The following is a 16,313-nucleotide window of genomic DNA, read 5'->3' on the forward strand; positions in this document are numbered from 1 at the left end:
TCGCGGAGGGGGTCGAGGAGCCTGAGAGCCCCCTCCGATCTGCCGCCATGGGCGCCGGGACCTCACATCTGCACCCTTTCACCTAGCTGGGCAGAGTGAACCCACGCAAGGGCCCCGGAGGGCCGAAGCCAACAGGTAACCCCAGGGGAGGAGGGCGGAAGGCCGGGGAAGGCCCCGAGTTTGCCCCTCCCCCGGAGAAAACTGAGACTGGGCCCCGTTGGCCCCAATGAGCCTCCAGTGACAAGCTTGGGCTTGATTAACTACTCGGGCATGAACTGTACATGCCTGATTACCTGCCGATTTGTCCAGCAGTGGTTTAGCCCTAACGCAAAGAATTACCTGTATTGAACCGTTTATTTTTACAAGAGGAAATGTGAATACTTGCTATTTAGAGCTTCATGAAATGTTGAGTGTTTAGCTCTTGCCAAAGGGATTGATGACCAGTACTGCTACTTAATGAAATGTTTAGTGGCTTGTATTAATTCAAACCTTAGACCAATGCTGAAAAGGTTATTGCGACAGGCTGTGTTACTTATTGATTTGCTACGGTTGCTCACATGATGAAAATGCTTTAATTAAATATTCTAGGAAATGTTGATGAATTGATTACCCTGACTTGAATTCTATATAAAAGATATTGATTTTTAATCAAAAGTGCTGGTGTGGTCTCCATTATTGCGCCCACTTATTGTCTCAGTGGATTAGTGTGTTATGTAGCTACTTTACACGTAAGCCCCTGGTTGCCTTCCTGCTCGAGCCAAGCTACCCCCCGGGGAACTGGCGGTCCCAGTTCTTACAATTACCATTCCAAAGATATGAAACATGATACAGCTACTCTTTTCTAATACAGCATTACAGCTTAATGTGTAATAAGGAATTCCCAATGTTAACCTATGAGAGGAGTAGGTCTCACAGTAGTCAAAAACCTATTTTCGTGTTTGTCAGTACCAAGACATGTAAAACATACAAGTACATGTCCTACCTTTTACTTATAGCACACATAAGGGTACGCCAGGTCATTAAGAGCATGCTCTTATATGTGAAGAAAATGCTATTTTTAAAGGACGAGAACCCTCCTCCCCCAGAGGGTGGCTTCATCATTGGGTTCCCTCCTCCCCCAGAGGGAGGCTTTATCATTGGGTTCCCTCCTCCCCAGAGGGAGGCTTCATCATTTGGTTCCCTCCTCCCCCAGAGGGAGGCTTCATCATTGGTTTCACTCCCCCCAGAGGATGGCTTCATCATTGGGTTCCCTACTCCCCCCCGAGGGTGGCTTCATCATTGGGTTCCCTCCTCCCCCAGAGGGTGGCTTCATCATTGGGTTCCCTCCTCCCCCAGAGGGAGGCTTCATCATTGGTTTCACTCCCCCCAGAGGATGGCTTCATCATTGGGTTCCCTACTCCCCCCCGAGGGTGGCTTCATCATTGGGTTCCCTCCTCCCCCACAGGGTGGCTTCATCATTGGGTTCCCTCCTCCCCCAGAGGGTGGCTCCATCATTGGGTTCCCTCCTCCCCCAGAGGGTGGCTTCATCATTGGGTTCCCTCCTCCCCCAGAGGGAGGCTTCATCAGTGGGTTCCCTCTTTCCCCGAGGGTGGCTTCATCATTGGGTTCCCTCCTCCCCCAGAGGGAGGCTTCATCATTGGGTTCCCTCCTCCCCCAGAGGGAGGCTTCATCATTGGGTTCCCTCCTCCCACAGAGGGTGGCTTCATCATTGGGTTCCCTCCTCCCCCAGAGGGAGGCTTCATCATTGGGTTTCCTCCTCCCCCAGAGGGAGGCTTCATCATTGGGTTCCCTCTTTCCCCGAGGGTGGCTTCATCATTGGGTTCCCTCCTCCCCCAGAGGGAGGCTTCATCAGGGGATTCCCTCCTCCCCCAGAGGGTGGCTTCATCATTGGGTTCCCTCATCCCCCAGAGGGAGGCTTCATCATTGGGTTTCCTCCTCCCCCAGAGGGTGGCTTCATCATTGGGTTCCCTCCTCCCCCAGAGGGAGGCTTCATCATTGGGTTCCCTCCTCCCCCAGAGGGTGGCTTCATCATTGGGTTCCCTCCTCCCCCAGAGGGTGTCTTCATCATTGGGTTCCCTCCTCCCCCAGAGGGTGGCTTCATCATTGGGTTCCCTCCTCCCCCAGAGGGAGGCTTCATCATTGGTTTCACTCCCCCCAGAGGATGGCTTCATCATTGGGTTCCCTACTCCCCCCCGAGGGTGGCTTCATCATTGGGTTCCCTCCTCCCCCACAGGGTGGCTTCATCATTGGGTTCCCTCCTCCCCCAGAGGGTGGCTCCATCATTGGGTTCCCTCCTCCCCCAGAGGGTGGCTTCATCATTGGGTTCCCTCCTCCCCCAGAGGGAGGCTTCATCAGTGGGTTCCCTCTTTCCCCGAGGGTGGCTTCATCATTGGGTTCCCTCCTCCCCCAGAGGGAGGCTTCATCATTGGGTTCCCTCCTCCCCCAGAGGGAGGCTTCATCATTGGGTTCCCTCCTCCCACAGAGGGTGGCTTCATCATTGGGTTCCCTCCTCCCCCAGAGGGAGGCTTCATCATTGGGTTTCCTCCTCCCCCAGAGGGAGGCTTCATCATTGGGTTCCCTCTTTCCCCGAGGGTGGCTTCATCATTGGGTTCCCTCCTCCCCCAGAGGGTGGCTCCATCATTGGGTTCCCTCCTCCCCCAGAGGGAGGCTTCATCAGGGGATTCCCTCCTCCCCCAGAGGGTGGCTTCATCATTGGGTTCCCTCATCCCCCAGAGGGAGGCTTCATCATTGGGTTTCCTCCTCCCCCAGAGGGTGGCTTCATCATTGGGTTCCCTCCTCCCCCAGAGGGAGGCTTCATCATTGGGTTCCCTCCTCCCACAGAAGGAGGCTTCATCATTGGGTACCCTCCTCCCCCAGAGGGTGACTTCATCATTGGGTTCCCTCCTCCTCCAGAGGGTGGCTTCATCATTGGGTTCCCTCCTCCTCCCCAGAGGGTGGATTCATCATTGGGTTCCCTCCTCCCCCAGAGGGTGTCTTCATCATTGGGTTCCCTCCTCCCCAGAGGGAGGCTTCATCATTGGGTTCCCTCCTCCCCCAGAGGGTGGCTTCATCATTGGGTTCCCTCCTCCCCAGAGGGAGGCTTCATCATTGGGTTCCCTCCTCCCCCAGAGGGTGGCTTCATCATTGGGTTCCCTCCTCCCCCAGAAGGTGGCTTCATCATTGGGTTCCCTCCTCCCCCAGAGGGTGGCTTCATCATTGGGTTCCCTCCTCCCCCAGAGGGAGGCTTCATCATTGGGTTCCCTCCTCCCCCAGAGGGAGGCTTCATCATTGGGTTCCCTCCTCCCCCAGAGGGAGGCTTCATCATTGGGTTCCCTTCTCCCCCAGAGGGTGGCTTCATCATTGGGTTCCCTCCTCCCACAGAGGGAGGCTTCATCATTGGGTTCCCTCCTCCCACAGAAGGAGGCTTCATCATTGGGTTCCCTCTTTCCCCGAGGGTGGCTTCATCGGTGGGTTCCCTCCTCCCCCAGAGGGTGGCTTCATCATTGGGTTCCCTCCTCCCCCAGAGGGTGGCTTCATCATTGGGTTCCCTCCTCCCCCAGAGGGTGTCTTCATCATTGGGTTCCCTCCTACCTCCGAGGGTGGCTTCATCATTGGGTTCCCTCCTCCCCAGAGGGAGGCTTCATCATTGGGTTCCCTCCTCCCCCAGAGGGTGGCTTCATCATTGGGTTCCCTCCTCCCCCAGAGGGTAGCTTCATCATTGGGTTCCCTCCTACCTCCGAGGGTGGCTTCATCATTGGGTTCCCTCTTTCCCCGAGGGTGGCTTCATCATTGGGTTCCCTCTTTCCCCGAGGGAGGCTTCATCAGTGGGTTCCCTCCTCCCCCAGAGGGAGGCTTCATCATTTGGTTTCCTCCTCCCCCAGAGGGTGGCTTCATCATTGGGTTCCCTCCTCCCACAGAGGGTGGCTTCATCATTGGGTACCCTCCTCCCCCAGAGGGTGGCTTCATCGGTGGGTTCCCTCTTTCCCCGAGGGAGGCTTCATCATTGGGTTCCCTCCTCCCCCAGAGGGTGGCTTCATCATTGGGTTCCCTCCTCCCCCAGAGGGTGTCTTCATCATTGGGTTCCCTCCTCCCCCAGAGGGTGGCTTCATCATTGGGTTCCCTCCTCCCCCAGAGGGAGGCTTCATCATTGGTTTCACTCCCCCCAGAGGATGGCTTCATCATTGGGTTCCCTACTCCCCCCCGAGGGTGGCTTCATCATTGGGTTCCCTCCTCCCCCACAGGGTGGCTTCATCATTGGGTTCCCTCCTCCCCCAGAGGGTGGCTCCATCATTGGTTTCATTCCTTCCCAGAGGGTGGCTTCATCATTGGGTTCCCTCCTCCCCCAGAGGGTGGCTCCATCATTGGGTTCCCTCCAACCCCCCAGAGGGTGGCTTCATAATTGGGTTCCCTCTTTCCCCGAGGGTGGCTTCATCATTGGGTTCCCTCCTCCCCAGAGGGTGGCTTCATCATTGAGTTCCCTCCCCCCCCAGAGGGTGGCTTCATCAGTGGGTTCCCTCCTCCCACAGAGGGTGGCTTCATCATTGGGTTCCCTCCTCCCACAGAGGGAGGCTTCATCATTGGGTTCCCTCCTCCCACAGAAGGTGGCTTCATCATTGGGTTCCCTCCTCCCACAGAGGGAGGCTTCATCAGTGGGTTTCCTCCTCCCCCAGAGGGAGGCTTCATCATTGGGTTCCCTCCTCCCACAGAAGGTGGCTTCATCATTGGGTTCCCTCCTCCCACAGAGGGAGGCTTCATCAGTGGGTTCCCTCCTCCCCCAGAGGGAGGCTTCATCATTGGGTTCCCTCCTCCCACAGAGGGAGGCTCCATCATTGGGTTCCCTCCTCCCCCAGAGGGAGGCTTCATCATTGGGTTCCCTCCTCCCCCGAGGGTGGCTTTATCATTGGGTTCCCTCCTCCCCCAAAGGGTGTCTTCATCATTGGGTTCCCTCCTCCCCAGAGGGAGGCTTCATCATTGGGTTCCCTCCTCCCCAGAGGGAGGCTTCATCATTGGGTTCCCTCCTCCCCCAGAGGGTGGCTTCATCAGTGGGTTCCCTCCTCCCCCGCCGAGTGTGGCTTCATCATTGGGTTCCCTCCTCCCCCAGAGGGTGGCTTCATCATTGGGTTCCCTCCTCCCCCAGAGGGAGGCTTCATCATTGGGTTCCCTCCTCCCCCAGAGGGAGGCTTCATCATTGGGTTCCCTCCTCCCCCAGAGGGAGGCTTCATCATTGGGTTCCCTCTTTCCCCGAGGGTGGCTTCATCAGTGGGTTCCCTCCTCTCCCAGAGGGAGGCTTCATCAGTGGGTTCCCTCCTCCCCCAGAGGGAGGCTTCATCATTGGGTTCCCTCCTCCCCCAGAGGGAGGCTTCATCATTGGGTTCCCTCCTCCCCCAGAGGGAGGCTTCATCATTGGGTTCCCTCTTTCCCCGAGGGTGGCTTCATCAGTGGGTTCCCTCCTCTCCCAGAGGGAGGCTTCATCAGTGGGTTCCCTCCTCCCCCAGAGGGAGGCTTCATCATTGGGTTTCCTCCTCCCCCAGAGGGAGGCTTCATCATTGGGTACCCTCCTCCCCCAGAGGGTGGCTTCATCGGTGGGTTCCCTCCTCCCCCAGAGGGTGGCTTCATCAGTGGGTTCCCTCCTCCCCCAGAGGGAGGCTTCATCAGTGGGTTCCCTCCTCCCCCAGAGGGAGGCTTCATCAGTGGGTTCCCTCCTCCCCCAGAGGGAGGCTTCATCATTGGGTTTCCTCCTCCCCCAGAGGGAGGCTTCATCATTGGGTTCCCTCCTCCCCCAGAGGGTGGCTTCATCGGTGGGTTCCCTCTTTCCCCGAGGGAGGCTTCATCATTGGGTTCCCTCCTCCCCCAGAGGGTGGCTTCATCATTGGGTTCCCTCCTCCCCCAGAGGGTGGCTTCATCATTGGGTTCCCTCCTCCCCAGAGGGTGGCTTCATCGGTGGGTTCCCTCCTCCCCCAGAGGGTGGCTTCATCGGTGGGTTCCCTCCTCCCCCAGAGGGTGGCTTCATCGGTGGGTTCCCTCCTCCCCCAGAGGGTGGCTTCATCGGTGGGTTCCCTCTTTCCCCGAGGGAGGCTTCATCATTGGGTTCCCTCCTCCCCCAGAGGGTGGCTTCATCATTGGGTTCCCTCCTCCCCCAGAGGGTGGCTTCATCATTGGGTTCCCTCCTCCCCAGAGGGTGGCTTCATCATTGGGTTCCCTCCTCCCCCAGAGGGTGGCTTCATCGGTGGGTTCCCTCTTTCCCCGAGGGAGGCTTCATCATTGGGTTCCCTCCTCCCCCAGAGGGTGGCTTCATCATTGGGTTCCCTCCTCCCCCAGAGGGTGGCTTCATCATTGGGTTCCCTCCTCCCCCAGAGGGTGGCTTCATCAGTGGGTTCCCTCTTTCCCCGAGGGAGGCTTCATCATTGGGTTCCCTCCTCCCCCAGAGGGTGGCTTCATCATTGGGTTCACTCCTCCCCCAGAGGGAGGCTTCATCATTGGGTTCCCTCCTCCCCCAGAGGGTGGCTTCATCATTGGGTTCCCTCCTCCCCCAGAGGGTAGCTTCATCATTGGGTTCCCTCCTCACACCAGTACCACATGGTACCTGGTGGGGGCTACAACTCTCCACCGGAGAGCAGCTGAGATTCTTTTTAGGTATTAAAGAAGAACTTTAGGTGTGTGAGAGGCAGAGTGCTAAGTGTTTGAAGTGCAGTGGGTCTAAAACTATCTCCTGGTAGGCTAAAAACAAATTTTAATCAAGTGTTTCCAGTGGATAGGATTAAAGGAAAACGTAAAAGGAGGTTTGGAAAACATATTCCCCTAAGGTGGTCAACATGTTTCTACCTTTTCCATGACCCAGCTCTTGGTTCTTAGGCACTCGTCAGGACCAATTGTAGCAGTTACTCTGTGACAATAACAAAAAACCTAAATCCTGTTGCTGGCCTTTTAAATGTAGGCCAGGAGACACCGTCCCAAAATCATATTCTCGGCAGGTGCACAGGCGTATTATAGCATAAGGAAACAACAAATTCCAGAATTATCTGCCCGACACAATAGGAGGAAAATGTAGTATCTTGTTTAAGTGGAAGTATCTGCGTGTCAGTGCCCTCCAACAATGGACGCACATGTGCAGTGGAATAAGATATGAGCGTTCTAATCCTCCATTAGTCCTGCTCTCTCGCAAGCCTAATTATGCTGCTTGATCCCGAAGCGATGTTAATACGGTTCCAATAGAGTTCTCACGTCAAACAGCTGACGCCTGCTTCTTGTTTCCAGAGTTTATAGAGCTGAAGGCGGAGGTTGTTCACTTATCTCACTCTGAAACTGTAGAACTCATTACCCACCAGCCTAAGACTCGATGACAACTTAATGAGCTTCAGAAAACAATTGAAAGCTTATCGTTATGCCTAAACATCTATCACTCCAGCGAGGACAGATAGCGCTGGGAAGCCTGCGTTGGGTCGCCATGCGCTTCACAAGACGTGAATTGAACTGAACTCCCTTAGGTGTGGCAAGCATGTGTTATATGCAGCATTGACCCTAGAACATACACTTCATGGGCACCCTACGTCAGATTAATAACCATCAGCATACATATGGGAAATCCTCATGGCACACGCTGTTCAATATGTATACTACTGTTCAGAGAAAGCCAAGTTCTTCAAGATACTCTAAGTCTGTTCCAAAATTAGTGTCCTACTACAGACAGCTTTTATCTGCATCGAACCCCGCACCGTCATCATTTTATATTAAGAAATGGAGTTGATACGAGTAAAAGAGTGTGAAGTAACTGGTGAATTTCTGTTTCTTTAGTTCAAAACATTATGTTGTCACTGACATTTTCACCTAACATCACTTTAACCTTTGTTTTTTTCTGTGAATTTCTATGTTTACTTTATTGTTAAAAAACACTTTTTACCATATCTAAATACTGCTTAATTTTGGGTTTTTCAAGTGAATTTCTAGGTTTAAAAAAAAAGTGAAATAACATCTTTTTTACGTAACATATTACAGTCAAGGAACCAAGAATAGTTAGAGCTCAGTTAAACAAAATGGAACAGGGTAAAAGGAATGCCGGCTGGCGCTGCTACATGTCCCGTCCTCTTAAAATTCATCAGCTTTGCACCGTTACGCTCTCTCTTAAAACAGATATATTGATATTTTCTTAACTTTAAGTGCTAGGTCTGCGTCAAGTCTGCAGGAGGCCTCCGAGAGCGAGTAAAACAATCCCTCGTGTGCACCCCGAGGGGGTGAAACCTCCGATTCATGCTCTCGCGAACCCTCCACAAGGGTCTGTGTAGAAGGCTTCAGAGGAGCACGAGGCCTTGAGTTATCGCATATTAACCGGGTGCAGATGATGTATGGTGGAGTTTGATGAAATACTGAATTCTATTCTTACAACTCTATACAGGGCGAACGCTTGTTTTTTATGGCAACGTGTCCTCTCTGCTGAGACCTCTCTCATGCGTTAAGGGTGAGAGTAAAAAGCTTTAGTGAGTAACTCACCCCTCTGTAAAGACCTTTTCTCTGAGGGGGGAGGAATAGGAAAACTGAGAGATTGAGAGAAAGGCAGTAATCACTTGCAATTATATGGTATGCTTCAAGTACAATAAAACAAGCACTGACAAAGCCAACGGGTCTGGCCTTGTCAGATTGTGCGGATGTTAATTAGCTTTTTATGGCAGGCATAAGTCATTGCAAATTTAAAAATTTAAATCATAACTGATGTGGAATTTCACTAATGATGGTTTTAAAAAACAAGCCTTTCATTTATGCTATGGATTTTATTATTATTGTTATTGATGAAGGAGATGAGAATACATGTTTATCTTACAGACATTACAAGCAGTGTATTAATAGTCAGGTCGCCGCAACGACTACCAAAGTTGTGAGTTCACTATTCACACCGCAGCAGAGTGTCTCCACCATAAAACATATATTAATATATTTATGTACATTAAGCTCCTCCTCTGCTAGTCTGAGAACTCCCCCCACGAGATTCCTATATAAACAGGGTTTGGTAGGATGTGTAAGGTGGGGTGTGTCCCTAGAGGGGAGTAAGTCAAGACGGGAAGGAAATGACGATAAAACTGAAGTTGTGACGCCCCAGTCTGTGCTCTGCTTTACTCCTCTCCATGTCTCTTCTGTTCTGCAGGTTGGAACTCTGCTCCCTCACCGGTTCATGCTGCAAAGACCTCGCCTCTGTCCTGGAAACAAACACATTTCTCACAGAGCTCGACCTGAAATGCAATGAGCTGAGAGACGCTGGAGTGAAGAAGTTGTGTGAAGGCCTAAAACATCCAAACTGCAAACTACAGACACTCAGGTACAGAGCTGAGCAGTTCTTATCACGTCATTGATTTCTAAAATATACATCGTAGGTGGGACTCATACACATATTTTATAAATGCATTTAAATGTTTACATGATTGCCTCTTTTCTGTTAATGTCGTGATGAAGGCACCCCTTAATAACATTTGTGAATTAAGTCAGGTTTGCGAAGTGGGGGTACCCACGCCCCAATCCATGATCATGACAGAAGACCCTGTCATGGTGCTGAGGGGCACTTTTTAAAGCCGGTTTCTCTGGTATTTGGGATAAAATGGAATAGACCTTAACCAGAGGACAGCTCTGTTGCTTCCAGTGAGGGTGCCTACCCCACTAGTCTCCCTGCTGTTACCAGACCGGCCGCTGCATAAGAGGCCGAGGAATGTCAGTGAGACATGGGGGCTCCGTGGCCCTCTTCATTCTCTGCGAAGGGCTCCGAGGCCCTCTTCATTCACTGCGGGGGGCTCTGAGGCCCTCTTCATTCTCTGTGGAGAGTCTCTGAGGCCCTCTTCATTCTCTGCGGGGGCTCCGAGGCCCTCTTCATTCTCTGGGGGGCTCTGAGACCCTCTTCATTCTCTGTGGAGAGTCTCTGAGGCCCTCTTCATTCTCTGCGGGGGGCTCCGAGGCCCTCTTCATTCACTGCAGGGGGCTCTGAGGCCCTCTTCATTCTCTGGGGGGCTCTGAGACCCTCTTCATTCTCTGTGGAGAGTCTCTGAGGCCCTCTCCATTCTCTGCGGGGGGCTCTTAGGTGCCCTTCATTTTCTGCGGGGTCCTCCGTGGCCCTCTTCATTCTCTGCGGGGGGCTCTGAGGTGCTCTTCATTCTCTGGGGGCTCCGAGGCCCTCTTCATTCTCTGCGGGGGGCTCTGAGGCCCTCTTAATTCTCTGGGGGCTCCGAGGCCCTCTTCATTCTCTGCGGGGGGCTCTGAGGCGCTCTTCATTTTCTGTGGGGGGCCTCCGTGGCCCTCTTCATTCACTGCGGGGGGCTCCGAGGCCCTCTTCATTCTCTGTGGGGGGTCCGAGGCCCTCTTCATTCTCTGCGGGGGGCTCCGAGGCCCTCTTCATTCTCTGCAGGGGCTCTGAGGCACTCTTCATTCTCTGCGGGGGGGCTCTGAGGCTCATCATTTTCTGTGGGGGGCCTCCATGGCCCTCTTCATTTTCTGCGGGGGGGCTCCGAGGCCCTCTTCATTCTCTGGGGGTTCCGAGGCCCTCTTTATTCTCTGGGGGGCTCCGAGGCCCTCTTCATTCTCTGGGGGCTCCGACGCCCTCTTCATTCTCTGCGGTTGGCTCTGAGGCCCTCTTCATTCTCTCGGGGGGGCTCCGAAGCCCTCTTCATTCTCTGCGGGGGGGCTCTTAGGCCCTCTTCATTCTCTGCGGGGGCTCCGAGGCCCTCTTCATTCTCTGCGGGGGGCTCCGTGGCCCTCTTCATTCTCTGCGGGGGGCTCCAAGGCCCTCTTCATTCTCTAGGGGGCTCCGAGGCCCTCTTTATTCTCTGGGGGGCTCCGAGGCCCTCTTCATTCTCTGCGGGGGGCTCCGAGGCCCTCTTCATTCTCTGCGGGGGGCTCCATGGCCCTCTTCATTCTCTGTGGGGGGCTACGAGGCCCTCTTCATTCTCTGGGGGGCTCTGAGGTGCTCTTCATTCTCTGCGGGTGACTCCGAAGCCCTCTTCATTCTCTGCGGGGGGGCATCGAGGCGCACTTCAGTCTCTGTGGGGGGGCTCCGAGGCCCTCTTCATTCATTGCGGGGGGCTCCGAGGCACTCTTCAATCTCTGCGGGGGGCTCCAAGGCCCTCTTCATTCTCTGGGGGGCTCTGAGGCCCTCTTCATTCTCTGTGGGGGGCTCTGAGGCGCTCTTCATTTTCTGCAGGGGCCTCTGTGGCCCTCTTCATTCTCTGCGGGGGGCTCTGAAGTGCTCTTCATTCTCTGGGGGGCTCCGAGGCCCTCTTCATTCTCTGCGGGGGGCTCCGTGGCCCTCTTCATTCTCTGCAGGGGGCTCCGAGGCCCTCTTCATTCTCTGGGGGGCTCCGAGTCCCTCTTTATTCTCTGGGGGGCTCCGAGGCCCTCTTCATTCTCTGCGGGGGGCTCCGAGGCCCTCTTCATTCTCTGCGGGGGGCTCCATGGCCCTCTTTATTCTCTGTGGGGGGCTACGAGGCCCTCTTCATTCTCTGCGGGGGGGCATCGAGGCGCACTTCAGTCTCTGTGGGGGGGCTCCGAGGCCCTCTTCATTCTCTGCGGGGGGCTCCGTGGCTCTCTTAATTCTCTGCAGGGGGCTCCGAGGCCCTTTTCATTCTCTGCGGGGGATTCTGAGGCCCTCTTCATTCTCTGCGGGGGGGCTCCGAGGCCCTCTTCATTCATTGCGGGTGGCTCCGAGGCACTCTTCAATCTCTGCGGGGGGCTCTGAGGCCCTCTTCATTCTCCGGGGGGCTCTGAGGCCCTCTTCATTCTCTGTGGGGGGCTCTGAGGTGCTCTTCATTTTCTGCAGGGGCCTCTGTGGCCCTCTTCATTCTCTGCGGGGGGCTCTGAAGTGCTCTTCATTCTCTGGGGGGCTCCGAGGCCCTCTTCAGTCTCTGCGGGGGGCTCCGAGGCCCTCTTCATTCTCTGGGGGGCTCCGAGGCCCTCTTCATTCTCTGCGGGGGGCTCTGAGGCGCTCTTCATTTTCTGTGGGGTCCTCCGTGGCCCTCTTCATTCTCAGCGGGGGGCTCCGAGGCCCTCTTCATTCTCGGTGGGGGGTCCGAGGCCCTCTTCATTTTCTGCGGGGGGCTCCAAGGCCCTCTTCATTTATCTGCGGGGGCTCCGAGGCCCTCTTCATTCTCTGCAGGGGCTCCTGAGGCGCTCTTCATTCTCTGCGGGGGGCTCTGAGGCACTCTTCATTTTCTGTGGAGGGCCTCCGTGGCCCTCTTCATTCTTTGTGGAGGCTCCGAGGCCCTCTTCATTCTCTGGGGGGCTCCGAGGCCCTCTTCATTCTCTGGGGGGCTCCGACGCCCTCTTCATTCTCTGTGGTTGGCTCTGAAGCCCTCTTCATTCTCTCCTGGGGGGGCTCCGAAGCCCTCTTCATTCTCTGCGGGGGGGCTCTTAGGCCCTCTTCATTCTCTGCGGAGTGCTCCGAGGCCCTCTTCATTCTCTGCGGGGGGCTCCGAGGCCCTCTTCATTCTCTGCGGGGGGCTTTGTGGCCCTATTCATTCTCTGCTGGGGGCTCCAAGGCCCTCTTCATTCCCTGGGGGGCTCTGAGGCCCTCTTCATTCTCTGTGGGGGGCTCTGAGGCCCTCTTCATTCTCTGCGGGGGGCTCCGTGGCCCTCTTTATTCTCTGGGGGGCTCCGAGGTGCTCTTAATTCTCTGTGGGGGGGCTCCGAGGCCCTCTTCATTCTCTGCGGGAGGCTCCGTGGGCCCTCTTAATTCTCTGCAGGGGGCTCCGAGGCCCTCTTCATTCTCTGCGGGGGGCTCTGAGGCCCTCTTCATTCTCTGCGGGGGGCTCTGAGGCCCTCTTCATTCTCTGCGGGGGGCTCTGAGGCCCTCTTCATTCTCTGTTTGGGGGCTCCGAGGCCCTCTTCCTTCTCTGTGGGGGGCTCCGTGGTGCTATTCATTCTTTGCGGGGGGCTCCGAGGCCCTCTTCATTCTCTGTGGTGGGAACCATCATTTTGTTTTACGCCACTGAGGGGACACGTACAGATTCAAGCCCGCAGCTGGGAGTGCATTGTTAGACGAGCTTCGGACCCTTAGAATTGTTTCCTTGTCTCTTGCTAAGTGTTTCCTCGCAGTACGCCCTCAGGGCCTCATTGATGAGATTTTGCTGTAGGACAGCGCTACAGGCCTTCCTGCTGCGCTGCCCTACGGTAAAATAATACAGCGCATTCCTGGACACATTAGGAGAAATTAAGATATTTCTCCTTGTTGTGCCTCCCTCACGCCACCACAGCCCCTCCTATGCATCAGATTCTGCCTCTCGCATCGGCATTCATGAGGACTCACTCACTTGTGCTTATTCCACTCACATATTGTCTTCAGTGCATCTTCTCTACCTCTGCTGTTGGACAGATCTCAGGTGCAGAGGATCACAGGTGTGTATTGCTCTCAGTACTTGTCTTCAGTGCATCTTCTTCTCACTCTGTCGTACGATAGATCTCCTCAGGTGTAGATAACTAATGTGTTTCAATACAATCTGCCAACTACTTACCCTCGCCCTTTCACGTGGCTTGTTGTACAGTGCCCCGTTACTGGACTGTGATTGTCCCTCAAAGCTCAGTTCTGGCTAAAGAGTTCAACGATAACTGAGGCTCTGAGACTCCATGGTTAGTGTCCTGAGCTCTGTTCAGACTGCTGATCGTCCAGTGTTAAAGGAGCTTCTCCTTATCCAGCAAAAGCCTCCACTGAAGATCAGGAGAGAGGGACAGCTGCAAGATGAAAGGCAGAGCAGGCTGCGGAGAGGCCCAGCTGTAAGATGAAAAGCAGGCAGGGTTCAGAGAGTGCAGCTGTAGTATGAAAAGTACAGCAGGCTGCAGAGGGGGACAGCTGTAAGTTGAAAGGCGGAGCAGGCTTCAGAAAGGGGCAGCTGTAAGATGAAAGGCAGAGCAAGCGCTGGAGAGGAGCAGCTGTAAGATGAAAGGCAGAGCAGGCTGCAGAGCGGGGCAGCTGTGAGATGAAAAGCAAAGCAAGCAACAGAGAGGAGCAGCTGTAAGATGAAAGGCAGGGCAGGCTGCAAAGAGGGCAGCTCTAAAATGAAAGGTAGAGCAGGCAGCAAACAGGGACAGATGTGGAAGGCTGCAGAGAATGACAGCTGTAAAATGAAAGGTAGAGCAGGCTGTAAAATGAAAGGTAGAGCAGGCTGCGGAGAGAGCCAGCTGGAAGATGAAAGCTAGAGTAGGCTGTAAGATTAAAGGTAGAGCATCCAGGGGATGGACGGGGGAGAGATAGGGCTGCAGTCACGTCGGCCGGGCTTCATATGAGGTTCAAGCTTCCACTGTGGACTCTCAGCACAAACCTGCACCGCTGACCTGATCTGTGCTGTGTTTAAACCTCCCTGCGTGCTGCAGGAACAAGGCTCAAGCGTACACATCCTGCCTCTGGCCTGAGCTTGGGAGCTTTAAACACTGAAGGAGAGTCTACATAGGCTGAGAGACAGCTCTGCTGTCAGAGCTCTGCACCTCTCTCTTGTACGTAGGCTGAGAGATAGCTCTGCTGTCAGAGCTCCACAACTCTCTATTCTGCTTAGGCTGAGAGATAGCTCTGCTGTTAGAGCTCTGCACCTCTCTGCTCTACATAAGCTGAGAGATAGCTCTGCTGTCAGAGCTCCTCACCTCTCTGCTCTATGTAGGCTGAGCGATAGCTCTGCTCTCAGAGCTCCACAACTCTCTATTCTACTTAGGCTGAGAGATGGCTCTGCTCTCGAGGCTCTGCACCTCTCTGTTCTGCGTAGGCTGAGAGATAGCTCTGCTGTCAGAGCTCCGCACCTCTCTGCTCAACGTAGTCTGAGAGATAGCTCTGCTGTCAGAGCTCTGAACCTCTATTTTGCGTAGGCTGAGAGATAGTTCTGGTTTTAGAGCTCCACAACTCTCTATTCTACTTAGGCTGAGAGATAGCTCTGCTGTCAGAGCTCCACAACTCTCTATTCTACTTAGGCTGAGAGACAGCTCTGCTGTCAGAGCTCTGCACCTCCCTGTTCTATGTAGGCAGAGAGATAGCTCTGCTGTCAGAGCTCTGCACCTCTCCATTCTATGTAGGCTGAGAGATAGCTCTGCTGTCAGAGCTCTGCACCTCTCCATTCTACGTAGGCTGAGAGATAGCCCTGCTCTCAGAGCTCCGCACCTCTCTGTTCTACCTAGGCTGAGAGATAGCTCTGCTGTCTGAGCTCCGCATCTCTCTGTTCTACGTAGGATGAGAGATAGCTCTGCTGTCTGAGCTCCGCATCTCTCTGTTCTACGTAGGATGAGAGATAGCTCTGCTGTCTGAGCTCCGCATCTCTCTGTTCTACGTAGGATGAGAGATAGCTCTGCTGTCAGAGCTCTGCACCGCTCTTTTCTACGTAGGCTGAGAGATAGCTCTGTGTTAGAAATGGGATTTCCCGTTGGCTAAGGCTTGCGCCAAAGCCAGGCAGAAACCATCACTCTAGTCAGGGCAAGGGAGTTACACGCCAAAGATAATCTCTGCTCACTCTCTAGGTAACGTGACGCGAGCAGTAAGGCTGATCCCAGAGGCAATGTAGGTTAAGTATTTGCGCACGCACCCAGCAACAATACCCAAGGCCCACCACAAGGGAACCTCCACACAAGGTTATACATAAAAATAGACTTTGTATTATACCAAACACATAAGAAACACACACTTTACAATGTGCCATAGGCACGGGCAGAATTTACAGGGGATTATGTACATGGGACAGGGCCACGTGGGTCACTGTCAGGAATAAGCACTTTTAGAACTAGCACTTGGTAGAATTAGCATTTTGTAGGAATAACGCTTAGCACATAGAACATATAATAACTGTAGCACCAAATAGCAAATTTAGCACACAACTAGTAATCACTGGTAAAAGGTAAGTACCTCCTATGCTATCCTAACCACCTTAGGCATATATCACGCAGGAAACATGAACACACTAGTATAACCCATACTAGATAAAACAACCACCTAAGCATAAACATATGTCTAGAGGTATCAGAACACAGGGTGCGCCAAACATACTAAACACAGTACATTTCCTAACACCCAAAAAGCAATAGCACATGAATCCTAACAGCACATGAATCACATTGGGGTCCAGGTTGCGCCACTGCGCCAAAACCTAAACATAGTAGCTGCCCACTACTTGCTGGGCAGCTGGGGACAATAGCAAGGGGCCTAAACGCTGCAGCTGTCACTAAGTTCTGCACAGCTGGGGAAGGCCAAGATAGGGGCGAAGGAGTGCGACTCACTCCTGGATGCAAAGTACATGTCCCTAGAAGGAAAATCCTAAATGTAGCACCTGCCCTCTACTTGCTGGGCAGATGAGGGATAAAACTGCGACATGGGCCCTCAC

General features: G+C 54.1%; 1 protein-coding gene across 1 annotated transcript in view; it reads left to right on the forward strand.

The window, feature by feature from the left end:
- The window catches only part of LOC144805712 (NACHT, LRR and PYD domains-containing protein 12-like), an 878,524-nt gene that overhangs the window by 530,510 nt on the left and 331,701 nt on the right, over positions 1 to 16,313 (forward strand). The window contains exon 8 of the mRNA XM_078672213.1: positions 9,134 to 9,304. Coding sequence (XP_078528339.1) covers positions 9,134 to 9,304 — 171 coding nt within the window. The remainder of the gene's footprint in view (positions 1 to 9,133; positions 9,305 to 16,313) is intronic.

The sequence above is a fragment of the Lissotriton helveticus genome (genome assembly GCF_964261635.1).
Source record: "Lissotriton helveticus chromosome 1_1 unlocalized genomic scaffold, aLisHel1.1 SUPER_1_unloc_2, whole genome shotgun sequence".
NCBI lineage: Eukaryota > Metazoa > Chordata > Amphibia > Caudata > Salamandridae > Lissotriton > Lissotriton helveticus.